Raw genomic sequence first — 21355 nt, 5'->3', positions numbered from 1 at the left:
ACAGCAACAAATCCAACTTCAGCAATTTTTGGGAATCATGTTTATGGCCGCCTTCTAGCCCAGATCTAAACCCTCTGGATTCTGCTATTTGGGGCATTTTAGAACATGCTACCAATAGAACATCACACAGCAATGTGGACTTTCTTAAAGATACTATTAAAGAAGAATGGGAGAAGTTGTCACCCGAATATTTGAGGAACACCTGCGTAAGTTTCAGGAAGCGTGTGAAGGCAGTTATTGAGAAAGAAGGAGGACACATAGAATAAAAACATTTTCTATTGTGTAAATTTTCTCGTGGCAAATAAATTCTCATGACTTTCAATAAACTAATTGGTCATACACTGTCTTTCAATCCCTGCCTCAAAATATTGTAAATTTTGCTTCCCCACCCTGTATATCACGATATATCATGGTATTGTTAAAAAGGCAGTTTTTTGCTTCTTATTTTAAATGATTATTTCCTTGAAGAATTGAATTCCACCATAAATCTGCACAAATACTAAACACATTTTTAGCTCACCGGCCGATAGACTGCAAGCTATTGTCGTCATACGGCGTCCAGCGTCGAAACGAATGAATTTTGAGCGGGATCAAATATTTTCTGACACAGAGTTATATTCACCTCTCTAAGAGTTAAATTTACAGTCTGGTTAGAAACCGTCCGAGGACTTGTAGAATGTGGTGTGTGGTTAATGTGTGACAGAAGACTAAACCGAAATGGATGTAGAGACAAAGAAAACAAAGGAAACCAATCTACATTTTTTCAATATTAGCGTAGGGTGAAAACTGATGAAGAAAATAACACTGTAGAGAAATAAATATTAACATATTATAGTCATTAGAGTCATTTTTAAAGTACATTTGGAGTAAAAATAGCCCTATAAAGTGTAATCATAATACTCTGTCTGAAAAGACCACAGTGTTAAATATTTTTACACATTTCATTGTTCATTTTGACACTGAATTGAGTAGATTTAACTCTGACACTGGCCATAGAGTAAATTTTACTCTAATTCGAAGTCGAAGGACAGGAGTGAGTATTCAAAATGTTATTATGTTCAGTTTTTTGATGATGAGAATGGAGGTGGGATTAAATAAGTTTTTCTTCTTCCCACTCCTTTTTGAGTATAAATGAATGATTTTTTTTTTTTTTTTTTTTGGGAATTGTGAAATTGTTTGTATGTTATAAATGCTCAAAATAGACAAACAAATGAAATGAATGAATTTTGAGCGGGATCAAATGTTTTCTGACACAGAGTAAAATTCACCTCTCTAAGAGTTAAATTTACGGTGTAGTTAGAAACCTTCTGAGAACTTGTAGAATGTGGTGTGTGGTTAATGTGTGACAGAAGACTAAACCGAAATGGATGTAGAGACAAAGAAAGCAAAGGAAACCAATCTACATTTTTTCAATATTAGCGTAGGGTGAAAACTGATGAAGAAAATAACACTGTAGAGAAATAAATATTAACATATTATAGTCATTAGAGTCATTTTTAAAGTACATTTGGAGTAAAAATAGCCCTATAAAGTGTAATCATAATGCTCTAACTGTCTGAAAAGACCACAGTGTTAAATATTTTTACACATTTCATTGTTAATTTTGACACTGAATTGAGTAGATTTAACTCTGACCATGGCCATGGAGTAAATATTACTCTTATTCGAAGTCGAAGGACAGGAGTGAGTATTCAAAATGTTATTATGTTCAGTTTTCTGATGATGAGAATGGGGGTGGGATTAAATAAATTTTTCTTCTTCCCACTCCTTTTTGAGTCTAAATGAATGATTTTTTTTTTTTTTTTTTTTGGGAATTGTGAAATTGTTTGTATTTTATAAATGCTCGAAATAGACAAACAAATGAAATGAATGAATTTTGAGCGGGATCAAATGTTTTCTGACACAGTTAAATTTACGGTGTAGTTAGAAACCTTCTGAGAACTTGTAGAATGTGGTGTGTGGTTAATGTGTGACAGAAGACTAAACTGAAACGGATGTAGAGACAAACAAAGAAAAAGGAAACCGTTATGAAATAGTTAGAAGATTAAAAAATGCATAAAAGACAGATTAGAGAGAATAAATGTGCTGAGCAAGTGATGACAGGGGGCGAAGCTGGCGGAGTGATTGTCACTGGATTTGGCCTATTTCTGAATTCTGAATTGTGTTTCCTGGGGAAGAAGAAGAAGAAGAAGTAAAAAGCAGAATGTGAAGAGAGTTTGACAGACAAAGACAGAAAAAAATGAGCGAAGAAGAAGAAGCACAGAGAGATGAAAGCGTGAGGCTGCTATTGACTCTGAGTGTGTACATCGGAAAGCCATAAGGAGGAGCTTGATTTTCCGACTTTTATCCTCTGTAATTACCATCTCCCACTGTTGGAGGGAAATTTTTACTTATCTTTCTGCTTCCCCTCTTTTCCTCCATCTAGCTCTCGCTGTCTAACTTTCCCCAGTGCTCGATAACGTTTCTTTGCAGAGACTTGAAAGACATGAAAAGCAGATGAGGGGGGAAACTTTGCTCAGTGTGTGAGCTGTGATGGGGGGGGGGGGGGGGGTGCAAACATGGAAAGCAAAAAAAAATAGCGAAAGGTAAAAGAGCATGAGGAATACCAAACGAAGGGAAGAAACCGGAGACAGAAACATGGCAGAGGAGACAAGAAGAGAGAGTGATGAAGTGACAGACAGACAAGGCTGCAGGGTAAAATAGGACAAAGATGAATGGATGCAGATGGAAAAGTATTGGTTTCAGAGGATGGAGAGAACGACAGCAGGGACCTAGGGAATTGAAAGGGAACAAATAAGGAGGACAAATGGTGAGAGAAAAAAAAACAGTTTGAGATAAGGAAAAAGTTGTTAATTCAAGACAAGGGAGGGCAAAAAAAAAAAGATGGAAAGCACCAGGGAGAAGAGAGAGAAAAAGAGAAGAAAGACAGATGGGCTTGAAAGGAGGACAGATAGAAACGGCTACGGAGAGGAAACGCCTGAGGGAAGAGGTGGAAGTTAAATAACAGGATTGTGAAGGTTTAGTTGTCTTGTCATCAGAGTCATCGACCACCAGGGAAATCAGGCGTGAAGCAGCGCTACAAGTCATTTAATCTACTATTGAGTCTTTAAGCCTCATTTTTTACAACACAAATGACAGTGTGTGAATGGAGAGGGTGAAGAAGAACGTGTTTATTAAAACTATATCAATCGAAGTGCCGTTTTACCCGTCCCACAGGCGCAGTCCAGAGTGTTTAATATTGTTTAAAATCACCATATTAAATTTACAGAACAATGCCGCGAGATTTTACCTTATTTATTGTGTAAATACAACAGTGTAACAACTGTTACAGATTACAGATTTCTTTATTGTCATTTGACAGCACAGTGTACATACAGCACAGAGTACATCAAATGAGATTTCGATCGATGATTAGGGACATCGGGCCGCTCAAACTGGTGCGCCACCACTGAACCCTTTTCTTCGAAATTTGCAGTGAAGAACACAAGATAATGCAAAGCACAACCAGAAAAGCAGACCTGTTGTGATGTTTTGATGTTGTGATCAAATGTTGTCGTGATATGTTGTGATGTCTTATTTTCTTTTAATTGTATAGTAAGTGTTCGAATATGTATCTGGTATTATATTGTACAGGTATTGTGTGTTTTGTGCTCTCTTAACAGTCTGTTATGTATATGTTATTTGTTACATTAGTTTACACCCTATCAAATGTCTAACCATGTCTTTGTCCTGTAAATGTTTTTTTTAACTGCCATTTTAAAACTTGGCCAGGGGACTACGGATGAAAACAAGCCTTCTGGCTAATTCTGGCTTTTTTTAACCATGTGTAACCATGTGTTTTATGAAATTGCAATGTTCCCTTTCAAATACAGTCTACTCTCGTTATACCGCCAACTTCCGTTCACGGCCAAATTGGCGGTATAGCGAAAATGGCGTTATAACGGGTTGCGTCCATAATGTGCATGTCTTTACTATATGATGTCGATGCTGCCTCCGTTAACCCGTTCTAATTGCGTTTCTAAATAAATCTTGATTCTGTTATGTTGTAAGGGATCATTTAAAGTGGGGAAACATTTTAAGCATTATTATACCGTGTCGGGAAATGACACCCCATCATCTTGAGGCTTTGGCTTAATCCCACGTCCTCTTCCCGACATCCTGACCTACTGAGTGTTCTGCGATAAATGAACGGTGGCCGTTCCGTAGACCTACTCGTAGCTTGTGGCGATCAGCGTCCGGCGCGTTTGTTTCAGTGCATTGTTAAAATTTATGTGTACTCGATGGCAATCACGCTGGCGGTATAACGGTCGGGAAATCAATGGTATAAGTGTTGTTTGTGCATGGAACTGGGCTGGCGGATGGCGATAGGCGGAAATGGCGGTAGCTAATGGAATAATGCATTGGGGATTTTTGTGCAATGGTTTTGGTCGGCGGTGAGCGAAAATGGCGGTATAACGGCGGGCGGTTTAACGAGAGTAGACTGTAAACTTAACTAAAACTAAACTAAACCTCCGCCAAGGCAGTTCAGTGGGCCCCCGTGCCCCCCCACCCCCACCCCACCTCGATCACCACCAAAATTTAATGATTTCTTCCTTGTGCCAGAATCAACATTTCCTGAAAATTTCCTGAAAATCCGTCCATAACTTTTTGAGTTATCTTGCTAATAAACAAATAAACAAACAAACACGCACACACAGTAAAGAGATCACAACACCTCCTGGCAGAGGTAAATATAAATAAGTAAGTAAAGCTTTATTTATATAGCACTTTTTAAAACAACATGTTACAAAGTGCTTCACATAAAGGAGAGATAGATCAAATCAAATCACTGACACTGGCCATAGACTGCCCCCCCCCGGCTTGCTATTTCCCCGTGGCAACTGGGTTGAGTGACAGTGGAGGATGTTTTCTTTTTTTTTTTTTTCCCTTTTTTTTTTTTTTCCCTTTTTTTTCTTCTCTTTATGGGCTCAGCTGGCTGACAGGCAGCTGTCTGTACCGATAAGGCAGCAGCCGACACCAACTGTACTCCCAGTCATCATTGCCCATTTTTCACCTCTGCTTGTGTATCCTCTTTTATTTGGACATTTTACCAGGGAGTATCTCACACTACTTTTTTTTTTTTTTCCTACTTGTCTTGTCCAGCGTTCTAACAGCAGAATGGTAGTCTGGTTCCTTTTGGTGCTGAACAAATTTGCTTTGCCAAGGGTAACTTCATAAAGTATATGAAGCGCCCTTTGATATTCTACTGTGTTTATTATGAGTTTTGTTGAACCACATTTCGATGCCAGACCTGACATGGGGGGTGGGGGTGGGGGGGTAGAAGAAGGGGAGAGAACAAGAGAGAAGAAGGTGGCGAAGACCCTCACAAGAAAGTATCAACAATACAAACAGCAACAACCATGGAGACAGTTATAATGGTGACAATAACTACAACCAGATCTGAGTAAACTGGGCAGAAGAGAGAGAAAAAAAACAAAACAAACAAAACTACAAAAAAAAAAAATGTGGAGGATGTTTTCAACTTCTTTCTTACTGACCAGATAGTCCAGATAACCGTGGACTAGACCAACCTCCACAGAAAATGCTCCAATCCAATACCGACCCCACATTTTTTTTTTTTTTTTTTTCAAATTTTTATTTAGAAACATTGAGAAAAGTTCAGTATACATTTAAATTACATTGTGGTCACATAACAAGTATGTGACCGATGACCAAACTTTCCATTCTCAACATTTCAGATTTTCTTTTTTTTTTTTTGTTAAACAAAACAATTGAACAATGAACAATGGATGCATTGTTACATAAAGAAAACATATACAAAAGACCAAGAGACTTTGACCTCCTCTCTCTAAAGTAAAATAAATAAGTAAATAAATAACCGACCCCACATTTGTGCGTGTATTCAGGCGGGGGTGCACCGCTCCCACAAACAGACGGGCCAGTCTGTGTTTCGCTCCACCATGTCCAGAAAGTGATTCTAACTTATCAATCCATGCGTTTACATGACAACTTTTATTCCTGGTTTAATCTGAATAAACGTTAGATCCTATTTAAGATGACCATGTAAACACCTTATTCCAGTTGAAAAAGAATAGTTCGACCTGTCTGGTGACCTCAGACATTCAAAACAGACTTTTTTTTTTTTTTGCTAAAATGAATTTGTTTTTGATCATGTAATAGTTTGCTATACTGTAATTTTAGACAACATATAGACTATATAATGTATATTATTATGGATGGAGGCAGAAAAGCCAGGTGTAGATTACTGCACAAAATCAGAATTTGATTTTCCTTGCTCAGGATATGTACAGTCAGTCCAGCTTGGATTTCCAAGGCTGACAATTAATACTGAACAAACAAGAACTCAAACTATGAATTATGAAAGAGCTGCAGCATCTGAAACTGACCACAATGAACATTTGACAGATAAACAGAACCACAGTGCTTCAGTTTCAGCTTCAGTTTGTCATGTCTTTTATGTATTGGGATTGTCTCTGTCAACTCACCATAGATTTTTTATTAGTAATTTTTTTTTTTTTTTTTTTTTTTTTAATCAGTTACTAGAAATTTCAGGCAACCCCAGAAGGGGTCCCGACCCCAAGGTTGAAAAACACTGGGTTTAACCCTTTCATGCATAAGTCACTCCAGTGGACAGTTCTTCTCCAGCTGTTCTCTTGTATATTCATGGGTTTTGTTGTTTTAGTTTCATATCAGACAACACAGTGGACACTTATGCATCATCTCATATCCTGACATTCATACCATTACTGTAACTTTGCTGTTCTTGATAAACATGATCTGCAGTGACATGTTTTAGTGTAAATGAACTGTTATTTGTTAGACAAGAAGGTTTTTTTTGCATATTATCTCGATGAAGTGAGGAATTGCTAGCATTAGAGTATGTTAAAATGTGAGAATACATCAGATTAGCAGCATTGAAAATGTTTTTATTTCATTGTTTTCGTATCCCTCTCTGATATTGGGTTTTAAACACACGTTTCTTTACTTCAAAAATTAAATGCATGTATATTTTTGTAACGCCACAGAAAAAACAACTTGATCGCAATGTTTTTTTCATGCCTAAGGAGGAAAAAAATCACTGAAGAAAAAAATCTTGACTAAGGTTCTCACAATTCATGCATGAAAGGGTTAAGTAAAAAAAGTAAAAATATCAAACTTTATTTTTTCGTCTGTCATTTGTTTCAGAATGTTCTCATCAGAAAGTGTCGTGTTGTCATGACACTGACCTCAGTGTTGCCGGCAGCCGGGGGGTTGTTTTGTCAGTTTTGCTTGAATTGCTGTGCAACATCCATAAGTTGCAGCATCTTAAACTGACCACAATGAACATTTGAAAGATAAACAGTACCACAGTGCTTCAGTTTCAGCTTCACAGTTTGTCATGTCTTTTATGGACTGGGATTGTCTCCGTCAACTCACCATAGATTTTTTATTAGTACGTTTTTTTTTTTTTTGTTTTTTTTTTAATCAATTGCTAGAAATTTCAGGCGACCCCATTTGAATTCCAGGCAACCCCACGTGGGATCCTGACCCCAAGGTTGAAAAACACTGCCTTAAATCAGTCACTCTCCAGTGATGGGTTTATTTTAGGTGCTTATGTAAGTTTGGCGTCACAATTATCCAGTCAGCTCAAACAGAAAACAGATAAAGGACGAGTGTCTGTGGAGAAGTTCAACTCTGCCTGACTCCTTGCAGATGAATATAATCCTCTTCATATTCCAGTGGAGACCGACTGGGCTGCACAGTCCACCACTGCAGAGCAGCAGTGCAGTGTGCAGGCCTGCAGATGCCCTCTGCACAGCTTAACTGTGTCCTGCTCAGACCCCCCCTCCCCCGTCCCCCCTCCCATCTCCACATTCTCCTTGTTTATTTATTGTGTAGATGATCTCAAGCCTCAAATTGACTTGTGGGATTGATTTGGCAACACCCTCCTCCCTCTCCTTCATTTCCCTCTCTCTCTCTCTCCCTCTCTCTCTCTCTCCTTCTCATAAGACTTTTGATTAATCTCAATGCCTCTTCTGTGAGTTGCAAAGAGTGGAGGAAAAGGATGGAAGGATGGAGAAAATGAAAGACAAGGACGCCTCTGTGTTGTCCGGACAGTACAGAAAGTTGTGTGATCCGTGTAATAGGCAAAGCCGGTTTTTGATTGAGGAAAAAAAAAAAAAAGCACTCTCAGAAATGGATCCATAAAAGAGAAAAGGGAGAGGGGCGTTTGAAAAGGAAACAAAGACTATAGAAAGATATGAGGAGTCGGTGATAACTGGCAAGAGATGAACGAGTGTATGGGAAATAAAGCAAAGTGAACAGAAGCGTCTGGTGTGTGGCAATGCTGAGGTTTGTGTGTGTTCCAATGATCGGCGGTGTTACCATGGGATCACCAACAGAGAAACGAGGAGGGTAGGAGTGTGTGTGTGTGTGTGTGTGTGTGTGTGTGTACCCTGCTCTATTTGTCATACGGGCCGCGGTCTTTGGTGACACCTTGTTCATTTGCGAAACCGACTGTTTGAGATGCAGGAATCGATCGAGCAAATAGAACCAGGGGCCCCGAAGACAGAGTGAGAGAGGAGGCTGAAGTCGTATGCACAGTTTTCATTACAGGCATTTGCACTTTTGTACAGGACACACATCACTATCTCAGATGTTTGGTTTCATTTGTACAACGGTGTAGGGCAATTCTAATCAATTGTATTTAATGAAAAATGGTATAAACTGCACTTGGAGAGAAGACTTCTGAAAAACCTGTGAAAAGAAGGAATAAAAATCACACATTCTTATATAACGCCAACACCGTAGCGCTTGAAGAGTTTATTTATTTATTTTCCTTCCATCATGGCTGTCTGTCTCCATCTGATAACTCAACTTCCATCCATTATGTTGGCACAATTTTTGATTTGGAATTGATTTGTCTAATAGCAGCTAATGGCTCATGAATCTCAAACATCGGCTCTTGAGGCTCAATTTTTCATTTGTCTGTCATTTTGACAACCAGGTTGTCACTTTTATAAAGTACACTTGAACAGAGATTGACGTATCCTTCAAAGTAAATCACAGCAATGCAGCACGTCGACCTACAGCACTACGAAGACATGTTTACTTTAGAAAAACTTGAGAAACTCACTTTTACTAAGGAAATGTGGACGTGACTTCTCATTAACCTTGATTTTCTACGTGACAATAAAAAATTTGGAAAAATTTCTCAAAAATAATAAAGTCTTGCTATGTCCTCCAATAACACACTAAGGTTTAAATTTTGAATTTCAGAGTATTTCTATTGCTGCATTTCCTCTACATGGTACCAGCTTGACTCAACTCCACTCAACTCAGCCTTTTTGCATTTCCATTACACAAAAGAACCTGGAATTTGGGACCCAGTCCTAGTTTTTTGGTATCTGCTCCAGGGGAAGAGACACTAAAACGTGACATATAAACACTGCAGATCGCCCATTGGTCAGACAGTTGTCTCTGTGTCATTGTGTCATCAATATGCAACTTGCCATTTTAAAAAATTAGATTGGAAGTTTACAGAAAATACACCAGTAGGTTATTCCATGATGACAGCCCGCAAAAAACGACACCGTGATTGGTCGAGGAGGTTCAGACATTTCTGTCCTTTGTGGCCGATGAAAAGATTCAGTGTGAGCTTGACAGGGCAATGCGCAACAAACGGCTTTTTCTGCAACTCTCTGAGCAGATGTCACAGAACTTACATGCCACGTCACTATGATGTCGAGGTACTCTAAAGTCAGCAGTATCCTGTAACAGTTCCCAGGAACAGTACCTGGTACCCAAGCCGGTTCCACGTTGTGGAAACAGTGCAAATGAGTTCCCTATAAAGGGTTAAAGCAGTGGTTCCCAACCTTTTTTGGCTCATGACCCCATTTTAACATCACAAATTTCTGGCGACGCCAGAAATTCAAAAGGGAGACTTTTTTTTGCTAAAATTAGTTTGTTTTTGATCATGTAATACTTTGCTATACTATGTTGGAAATAGACATAATTTTTTAGACGACATTTAGTCTATATAATGTATATTATTATGGATGGAGGCAGAAAAGCCAGGTGTAGATTACTGCACAAAGTGAGAATTTTCTTTTCCTTGGTCAGGATATGTACAGTCAGTCCAGCTTGGATTTACAAGGCTGATAATTAATACTGAACAAACAAGAACTCAAACTATGAATTATGAAAGAGCTGCAGCATCTGAAACTGACCACAATGAACATTTGACAGATAAACAGAACCACAGTGCTTCAGTTTCAGCTTCACAGTTTGTCATGTCTTTTATGGATTGGGATTGTCTCTGTCAACTCACCCTATAGTTTTTATTAGTAAGGGTTTTTTTTTTGTTTTTTTTTTGTTTTTTTTTATCAATTACTAGAAATTTCAGGCAACCCCACAGGGGGTCCCGACTCCAAGGTTGAAAAACACTGGGTTTAAGTAAAAAAAAGTAAAAATACCAAACTTTATTTTTTTAATCTATCATTTATTTCAGAATGTTCTCATCAGAAAGTGTCGTGTTGTCATGACACTGACCTCAGTGTTGCCAGCAGCCGGGGGGTTGTTTTGTCAGTTTCGCTTAAATTGCTGTGCAACATCCATAAGTTGCAGCATCTTAAACTGACCACAATGAACATTTGAAAGGTAAACAGTACCACAGTGCTTCAGTTTCAGCTTCACAGTTTGTCATGTCTTTTATGGATTGTGATTGTCTCTGTCAACTCACCATAGATTTTTTATTAGTAAGTTGTTGTTGTTTTTTTAATCAATTGCTAGAAATTTCAGGCGACCCCACGAGGGGTCCCGACTCCAAGGTTGAAAAACACTGGGTTTAAGTAAAAAAAGTAAAAATACCAAACTTTATTTTTTCATCTGTCATGTTTCAGAATGTTCTCATCAGAAAGTGTCATGTTGTCATGACACTGACCTCAGTGTTGCCGGCAGCCGGGGGGTTGTTTTGTCAGTTTCACTTAAATTGCTGCGCAACATCCATAAGTTGCTATTTTAAAAAGTGCTGCAGGCAAATTCTGAAGGATGATAACACGTGCTACACATGAACACACATCCATACAAACAGACTGCAAATAGTACACAAGCACTTATGCATGGACACAGAAGTACACAAACATTTATATACACACAGTGTGGGTGGGTGCAACTCCAGCGGCTAGTGTGGGCTAGTTTATATGGAGAGGTATGCACATAAGAAATCCAAGGTTTCATGGGAGGGGATTCGGTGTTGAGACCGAGGAAATGAATTCAGAGCAGGCTCAGTGGATGTCACTTTCTAATGTACTGTATTTGTAAAACCCTCTCTCTCTCTCTCTTTCTGTCTCTCTCTCTCTCTCAGGGGAATTCTCCATACTGTCACTCCCCACTTTGCCCGACCTCCAGTGTACCAACAGCCAGACTTCATTCCTCCTAAATCTCCCTCCACTAATCCTCCCTCCCTCTCCCTCTCTCTCTTTCCGCATACTTCCTGGTCCCTGGTTTGACAGAAATACTGTACAGTAGGGAGGATGAAATAGGAGACAGCTGAAAAGCAATTGTCTTTTTTATGCCACAAAGAAGACGGTGTGAGCGTTTAAGAGAAAGAATGATTACTCTAACACCTTTCCTTCCCCTGTCTCCCTCTCTTTTTTATTTATTTTTTATTTATTTTTTATTATTTTTTGCAGTGCAGTTCAACTTGATTCCTGTGGGGCTGAGGATAGTGGCCATCCAGAGCACCAAGACAGGGCTCTACGTTGCCATGAACAGCGAGGGCTACCTCTACACTTCGGTACATTACAACACTTCATTTACACTATAATCATACCATTATCAGAAATATATCGGCTAAAATTTACTTAGGGGGTCAAATGAGTGGCCATTTTTGTCCAAAAAAAAAGTTGTAAGAAATGCATAGGACTGTGTTGGAATAATGCTAATACATTTGACTACTGATATTATTTGACAGTGGAAGCTATATTTTCAGAAATATTGGATTTTGAATAGCACGTGTATGTGAAAACTTTTGCTGGTGGACGGACGTGACATTACCCATGATGATCTGGTCAGTACCAGTACTTTATTAGGAATAAACTTATATACTTACTATTGCTAATTCTCTTATTCATAAATGTTAGTATTGTGGATCTAAAACAATAACAGCTGACACAAAAACACTAAATGTGGCAGTGGACGGATGTGACATGGTTGTTACGGATCCCATCATACTGATGCTCGGCAGCCATGTCACCGTTTCCACAAATGATCCCTGTGCAAAAACTAGGATCATAATTATTTATTGTATAGTTTATCATCATGCTAAAGAGTAAATAACAATACAGAATTGTTATGTCTTTATAAAAATGCTTATTATTAGAAAACTGTTGATTTAAAAAGTGACGTGTGACATTCTTTATGTATGTATGTGCGTAACATAAGCAGGATGGATCAGCACCATACTCCATATTGAACCTGTAAAAATAAAACATGTGATATGTAGTATATAATCTTGTAAGAAAAACTGGGGAATCTAAAAGAATAGAATATTTGTTTTTCAGGTAATTTCAGTTAAAATATAACTTGGCCATTTGTGACATGAAAATATAGCATTAATTGTGATGAAACTGGACATTTTTGACCTGAAAACATAGTTCATATGACCATCAACATGTTGCAACAGAACTGAAATCCTGTAAATTTGCATAACTTGCATTTACCAACACAAAGTTCCTTTGGGGATTCACTTATATTGATTTCTTATGCACAAAGACATAAATAAGACCTCTAAGCAGATTTTAGCTGATATGTGGTTGATTTCATATTACATTTAACCCTCAAAGACCCAAACAGCCACTGATAACCAAAATAATTTACTGACATAAGAAGTTAAATAACTGTTGATCCACTTATCCTATCAATACATGTAAATAATCAAAATAAAATACAGTTTGTCATCTTCTTATGGTCATCAGATATGACCTATTTGGACGTTCAGAGGCTCCATATTGAATGTGGAAACACCGTCATCTTCTACAACATTGATTAGTTTGACAAACGACAGTGGATGAAGACATTTGTTATTACGTTGAATTATTAATATCTTTGCGGAAAAAGTCACTTTTTCTTCAGTGTTCTCTGTTTTTAATATTTTACCTCTCAACTTTAACCAGAGCTTTTATGAACATCTACACGATCAATAGATTAAATATAGGAAAATACCTGATTTTCCCTGAAAAATGCAAAGTACAGAGTATAGTGTTATAATGAATAGTGATGAAAATCTCTTCATTCATTCATTTGGGAACTGCCACAAAAGTATCACTGGGTCTTTTTATGGCTTAAATGCTCAGTAAGGAATTTCTGCTGCCAGGAAGTAATGTGGCATCGTGACTTTTTTTGTATTGCAAATTTCTGTTTGTATGGTTATGTACATTTTATTCACATTTTATTACCTCCGCCAAGGAGGTTATGTTGTTGCCGGTGTTGGGTTTGTCTGTCTGTCTGTCTGTGTGCAAGATAACTCAAAAAGTTGTGGATGGAATGCAAATGTCTGTGCTCTACAAGTGCTTTTCTACAAAAGACAGCACAGACCTCCGCCAAGGCAGATCAGTGGCCCCACCCCCAATCACCACCAAAATTTAATCATGTGTTCCTTGTGCCACTATCAACATTTCCTGAAATTTTCATCCAAATCCGTCCATAACTTTTTGAGTTATCTTGCATACGGCAGACCAACAAACATCGGGGGGGGCGCACTGATCTGCCTTGGCAGAGGTCTGCGCTCTCCAAGTGCTTCTAGTTTTTTTCATGTTAAAGGCGAAGTATGCAATCTTTTCCTTAAAAAAACACGACATAGATAGCCTGGCCAGCCATCAGTGTATTCAATACTGACAAAACTGTCTGGAATTGGGCCAATTGCTGTGAAATATGCACGATCTGTTCTATACTGAACCAATCACAAGTCTGGGGGGGCGGGTGTTTTGCACCAACTTCTTTCTGTTCAAGTCAAAGGCCCAATTCTGGATTTTTTGTTTGTTTGTTTGTCTGTCTGTTAGCAAGATAACTCAAAAAGTCATGCAAGGATTTTAATGAAATTTTCAGGAAATGTCGATACTGGCACAAGGAACAAATGATTAAAATTTGGTGGTGATCGGGAGGGTGGGGAGGTGAGGGGGACTGATCTGCCTTGGCGGAGGTCTGCGCTCTCCAAGTGCTTTTTTAGTTGCTGAATGTATTGTAGTAGTTGGCATAGTTAGTAAAATCAGGGCCAATTTAACACATTACTGAACCCTTGAGCCATTCTAAATAATGAGTCCTCCATTCTTTGTTCCTAATTCAGTTAGTGATAATATGAATGCCTGCCAGTTCATTTTGGATTTCTAAGGAATGTTATCAACAACACAGACCAAAATGCTTCAGGAGGGTAAAAAAAAAAAATTAGGAAAACCAAATGTGTTCCTTTTGAAAACTTATACTGAATCCTTCCAGATGTACAGAAAAGAATCCTCCTTATCCATGAAGGCTTTTTGTGTACAAGGTTCAAGGTTTAAGGTACTATTTTATCCCTTAGGGGCAAATTATTGTACAGCCAGCAGTACACACATCAAAAAAACAAATGATAGATACAATAGAAAAACACAAATCACACACTATTCACTATTCAACAGCCTGACAGTTGTAGGAACAAAAGAGTTGTTGTGTCTTTTGGTCCTGGTACGTGGTAGGGCGTATCTGCAACCGGACTGAAGTAGAGTGAACTCAGACTCAGGGGGGGCGGGGTCATTATTCAGAACAAGGTTATAATAGTTTTTGGATTTTTCATTATAGTTTAGTTTTATTTACTTTTGACTTTTTTTTCTCTGATTCAGTTAGTTTTCATTAGTTTTTAGAACAGGTTTGCTAGTTTTTTTTATTTGTTTTTTTTTTCTAAATGCTTATTTTCAGTGTTAGTTTTTTCATATCTTTTATCTTCCTCGCCATCGTATTTAAATAAACCCCATACAAGACTATGCTGTTTTCTCCCAACTTTAGTCTTCATGTTGTCAGATAGAGTGGGGACGAGAAGCCGACTCTAAACGACAAGTGACGAGAAGTGACGGACCGTGAAGTGTCGCTAGCTAAAACTGCTCGAGTTAAATAAATCGAATATATATCCATCCGACATTGACAAAGACGAAAACAAAGAGAATTTTATCCATAATTTTATACTTTTTCGTTTGTTTTGTAAGTACAGAATACAGTTTCAGTTAGTTACCGTTTTTTCTGTTCATTATAGTTTTTATTTATTTCAGTTAACGAAAAGGTTTTTTTTTTTCAATTCTAGTTTTCGTCATCTCGTTCTGACCTTATGCAGGTGTGTAAGGTCATTCAAGGTCACTCCTGCAATTCTGCTGCATACCTTTACAATACCCTGGAGTCTGTTGTTATTTTGGATGTTGAGTAAGTCAAACCAGCAGAAAAAAGTCAAGGTTAAAACTGACTCAATAAAACAAGAATAAAAAATCTTCATAAAAGTCCCGTCGACATAAAAACTCCGGAGTTTCCGATAAAAGTACATGTGCTGATGTGCTTTTTTAAAAACAGCATCCACATTGGCCTCAAAGGACAGTTTGTCATTTATAGTCGCTTTTCCATTGATTTCCATTGATTTCCATTATGCATAAAAATTTACCTAATGGAAAAATGACAATTTCGCCATAACTCTTGTTTTTCGATTAAAAGTTTTTGCGCTGGCAAGGTTTTTCGGGCGTAGCGCAAATAGTATATTATGCAAATCTGCAATGGAAAGACCTTTTTCCACAACTAGAATCACGTGAATAAAAAAATAAAACAAAAACGGATGTTGACGGATGTTACAACAAGCAAACAAGAAGAGTTTTAAAAGACACATGTCATGGTATGTGTGGACACACCAGGAAACCAAATCACTTTTAATTTAGTACGAGATAGAGGGGTAATATATAATAATAATGAATATATCTGTAAATCAAAACCATATTTACGTTTGTTGCCATGTTTATGGAATGATGTCTCATGTCATCTCGCGATAATAAACAAATCATCACATTTGTGATTTAATGGAAAAACCGTCATTATACGCTTCTGTTTTTTCGACGTTTAGTAAATATCAGTAAAGTTTTGCGCAGATGTCCAATGGAAAAGCGACTAATGACTGTGTCAAGATATTTATACTGTTCAACTGTTCAACTGTATGACCATTGATCAGAACAGGAGAGATGACAGTGGGATTCTTCCAAAAATCCACCGTCATCACCTTGATCTTGGACACATTTATGTACAAAAAGGAAGTTTTACGCCAGGGTTGTAAAACATGCGGCCCGGGGGCCAAATGTGGCCCCCCCAAAGGGTCCACTTCGGCCCCTGGGATGTTTTTGCCAAGTGCAAAAATTCCACAGTCTTGAATTGAATTTAGCAAAAAAAAAAAAAAAAAATTGCTTGAATTAAGGAAAAAATCTTGAATTAAGCCAAACAAAAAAAATCTTCAATTAAATAAAAAAATTCTTGAATTAAGCCCAAAAAAAATCAATTAAGTAAAAAAAAATCTTGAATTAAGCCAAAAAAAATTCAATTAAGTAAAAAAAAAATTGAATTAAGCAAAAAAAAAACTTCAATTAAATAAAAATATCTTGAATTAAACAAACAAAAAAAAAATCTTCAATTAAGCCAAAAAAATCTTCAATTGAGTTAAAAAAAAATCTTGAATTAAGCCAAAAAAAAAAAAATCTTCAATTAAGTAAAAAAAAATCTTGAATTAAGCCAAAAAAAAATCTTCAATCAAGTAAAAAAAAAATCTTGAACTAAGCAAAAAAAAATCTTAAGTTAAGTAAAAAAAAAATCTCGAATTAAGCCAAAAAAAAAAAAAAAACAACTTCAGTTAAGTAAAAAACTTTGAATTAAGCCAAAAAACATAAATGAACATATTTTTCATGGAATTACAAAAATGTCCACTCAGCTGGACACCATGCATTTAAGTTTTGAAGCAAAGAAACATTTATTTAAAAATCATCATCAGAAAATGATAAACTGTGTGAAAACTATGAAATAAAAGCATTTTTAATGCCGCTAATTGCTAAATCGCTACTGTTTTCTCACATCTGATCATACTCTAATATTAGTTATTACTCATTTCATGGAGATATTATCCTCCTGAGACCCAGGAAATGGACAGTTTTAGCTGTTTTACATTAAAAAACTGTCTTGATTGGAAACTGCATCACGCAACAGTTTTTAAAATTATTTTCATTTATTGATTGATTCTTTTAATGGAATGTCCTTTACAATGCACAGCATTTTCAAAGTAAAACTGTCAAACTTTTGTCCCTTACAAAGGACAAAATGCATCGCTGGGTCTCGGGAGGATGTGCATTTAAAAAAAAAAAAAAAAGGTTTGTTAATTACAGTCTAATAAGAATTAGCAATTGATTTACACCCAAACATGTTAGTGCAGATCAGGTTTATGAAGAACAGCAAAGTTACAGTAATTGTATGTATTGCAGTGTTTTGGATGATGCATAAGAGTCCTGATATGGAACTAAAACAACAACACCCATGAATAAACAATAGAACAGCTGTAGAATAGCTGTCCATTGTAGTGACCAATATGCATGAAAGGGTTAACATGGGAGGGCGGGGGGGCAGATGGAATCTACCAGAGTAAATGAAACATGAGCGCTCCGATTTACTTGGTTCCCGGCCTAGGGTTTTACCTCAAACTGACAGACATTTTTCTCTGAGTGGGTGTGAGGAGATACTGTTGACGTGGCTTCACTCCTGAGACTGTGTAGATGTATTACATTTATTGGAACGAGCTCATGAAAAGAGTGATCGCTCAATACAGGACACTGATGAATCCGCTCCCGAATGCACCTCCCATTGTTAAATACTAGTAATCCAATAAATCAGTCATTGGTGTTCGAGTACCTTTAGCTGAATAATACATAGTTCCAATCATAGTAGCCCAGAAGGAGATAGTTTGAGTGAAATATCTGTCTGCTAATATTGATCTGGTGAAGTCTCCAAGGGATAGAAGGGAGAACAGAGAACATGCTCTGACCTCACACCAGCTATGAATGGTCAAGACTAGGGCTGGGCAAGTTAATGTGTTATTACCACGTTAACTCATTCATTAAATAACGCCGACAATTTTTTTAATCTCCCGTTAATGCCGTTCTGCCTTTCAAGCAAGTCTTAGTTCATTTATACATACGCACTCTTATTTTGAAACTCATGCTTTTATTTTGGCGTTCCACACACCGGTGCTCTGTGTGAACTTTGCACAGAGCTGAGAGGAGAAAGCGATATTTATTTTGGATGTGTTTATTACAATGTGTTATTAACATGTTTGAGCTAATTCGTTTATGCTAGCAGTCGCAGATGGGTTGCTAATTCTTTATGCAGGCTCATGCTAAGTTTATGTAAATTCATTGGTTGTGTTTAGGTATAATATGCCAGCCTATATATATTTTATACTATTCATTCTTACAACAACTGAACATAAAATACTCACAGGCAAACGTTTTTGGGGCCATACAGAGTGAAAGAAATGTGTCTGTTAGTTCCTTCTTTATGTCCGAACTGACTACGGTAACACTGAAAGGACAAAACATATTAGTGCAACTTATTCCGACCACTAGAGGGCCCCCTTTGCTTGCTTTTAACAACTGAAAATCACATATTATTGGCCTTTTTAGTATTAGTACTTATTAGTGGGCTTAAGACTCCTGTCAATCACTCACAAGTGGAAATAAACTGTCGGGGACATAAACATGGAGAAAAGTAGCGGTCTGTTCCATGGACATTTTCATTTTAAATGTCTTCAGATGGTGGGGTTGAGAAGGACACAGTTGTTTGTAAGCACTGACGTGGAATTATTATTTTTTTTATCACCAGAGTACTTCAAGTCTGAAATATCACTTAAAGATAAAACATGCTGTTGATGCCGGCACCCCCACACACACACACAACTAGGGCTGTGCAATTAATCGAAATTCAATTACGATTTCAATTATTAGACGCAACGATTACAAAAATTATGTATTCGAGAAAAAACGATTATTAATTTTGAGTCGTTTTAATTCACGCGCACGCAAGCTACCATGAGCTGCTCTGCCCCGCCCCCCTCTAAGCTACAGCTGCCACCTAGCCGGCAGGTCCACCCCAAGAGGAAAGTTGTACCTAGCGGTCTGGAAAAACGGCAGGAGAATCACAGCAGAAGTGCTTGGTAAACAAAAAAGGCAAGTCAAATTCAATTGTATGGAATCACTTTGGGTTTGATGAAGAAGACGAAGAGCAAAAACACATCACGTGCAAAAAGTGTTTCGTAGTTGTGTCCGCACCGACCGCTAACACAACAAACCTTTGTTACCATCTAAAGTTTAACCACCGCCACCTTTATCATAATCTTATGAAAAACTAAAACACATAAAAACAACTCCGTCTACAACTTCGTCCGCAATGCAATCTTCAGTTTCCGAATCTCTTTACGCTGCAACTCCTGTATTAACCTAACCCTAACCTGTATAACCCCAACGTGCATATTCTAGATGGCTGATGTATACAGAAGGCCTGAACTGAAACCTTACGGCACGCCACTGAATTTACTGTTTCATACTACACTGAACATACTTGAATTTATAATTTGCACTTTACGTGAGCTTTTTTTTTGTTTTTTTTTTTTTTTAATTGCTACAGTTCTATGGCAAGTCTATAGCAGTTTAATTACAGTGCACTGTTTATTTACAAAAGGAAACATACTTGAATTTACAGTATACTTATTTGCATTCAAAGATTTTTTTGTTTCGTACAAAAGTGAACATACTTTGTTTTAGTGGTTAAAAGCTTTATTTATGTTTAAAGAGTATATTTTACATTGTTTTGCAAGAAAAAAATAAACAACTTTAAGGTTAACAAATAATCGTTTTTAATAATCGTGATTTCAATTATTGCTAAAATAATCGTGATTTTTTTTTTTTTTTCTATAATCGAGCAGCCCTACACACAACTATGTGATTAATCATGATTAATCGCAGAAATCCATGCGATTAATTATGATTAAAAAATTTAATCGCTGCCCAGCACTAGTCAAGACCTAAACTTCAATCTTCTTGTCAGTGGCATGCTTTGCTACATTAATAATTCAGCTCTGGTTACAAACTGGAACAAACTGATCCACATATTCAGCTTCTGAGCCGATACTCAACACTCACAGACATCAGACGAACTCTTTATTTGAACCGTGACGGCGAGAGGCTCAGGTGAGGACATCTGAAACTGTGGGGAAAATGTGTCTACGCATCTGCCCATGAAAGGATTTCCTGCTCTGAATCACAGAGGTACTTGTAGGTGACAACATGTGAGGTGTTTCACAAGTTCCAGCGAGTTGTTTTCACACTGATGTGCAGAGCGGAGCTGCAGATTCAAGTGGATCAGAGCGCACTTTATCAGCGTGAACGGAAAAGATGTTTTCCTCTTGGCACATGGGCAAAGTGTGAGATCCTGTTTGAAGTACATCAGAATCAGAATACTTTATTAATCCCAGGGGAAATTATTGGATGTTACAGTCGCTCCATTCAAGTATAATGAAGTAGCAGTAAAGAAATTATCAATACAACAGAAAAAGATAAGGAAAAATATATAAACATATGAGTGCTTCTATGAAACTGGGGACATTTTGGTACCTTTGTTACAAGGCGAATACACACATTTTGTGTTACAAATTTCAAGACATTAGTGATTATATTTATATACATTTGAGCTATGTAAAGCATATTATATGGCATTACATTTGCATAAGGGTCTTTCTGTGAAACTGGGTTCATTTTGGTATTTAGCACTTTTCCAGCTTTTTAGACCCAATAATAAAAGACAAATTTAGACATATTTCCCCCCAGTATATACCTAATGATGACCTCAGATAAATGCAAAAAAAATTATACTCTTGCTCTGAGCCATCCCAAAATTGATGAATTTTTAATCAAATATTGGGCCAAAAATAGGACCAAAATTAGGACATGAAAAGCTACCTAGGTGTCAGTGCATTTGATCTGGAAAACATGGCTGTAAATGCTCTTATATACCGCTATAAATTAAGACAGTGTTAAATTTGATGATCCTAGTGCTTTTTCTAATCCAGACATGTGGATTTTTCATGAATCTGCAGTCTCATTCCAGGTTTTGCGTGTAACCCATCGTGTCCACTTACATTACATGCAGAACCTGCCCAGTTAAACACATATAAATCGTGAGTGATTTTGCAGCAGCTGTCATTTTTGTGAAACACTCTGCCTTGCATAACTGTGTTAATGTACCTGTATGTAAAACATAGTGTGTA

At 37.3% G+C, this 21355-nt stretch overlaps 1 protein-coding gene across 1 annotated transcript in view; it reads left to right on the top strand.

Annotated features, from left to right (window-relative positions):
- Nucleotides 1–21355, top strand: part of fgf11a (fibroblast growth factor 11a) — a 215435-nt gene that overhangs the window by 132791 nt on the left and 61289 nt on the right. The window contains exon 4 of the mRNA XM_030162516.1: nt 11694–11797. Coding sequence (XP_030018376.1) covers nt 11694–11797 — 104 coding nt within the window. The remainder of the gene's footprint in view (nt 1–11693; nt 11798–21355) is intronic.

This window comes from Sphaeramia orbicularis, chromosome 18, assembly GCF_902148855.1.
Source record: "Sphaeramia orbicularis chromosome 18, fSphaOr1.1, whole genome shotgun sequence".
Lineage (NCBI taxonomy): Eukaryota > Metazoa > Chordata > Actinopteri > Kurtiformes > Apogonidae > Sphaeramia > Sphaeramia orbicularis.
This window is presented reverse-complemented; position numbering and strand designations above follow the sequence as displayed.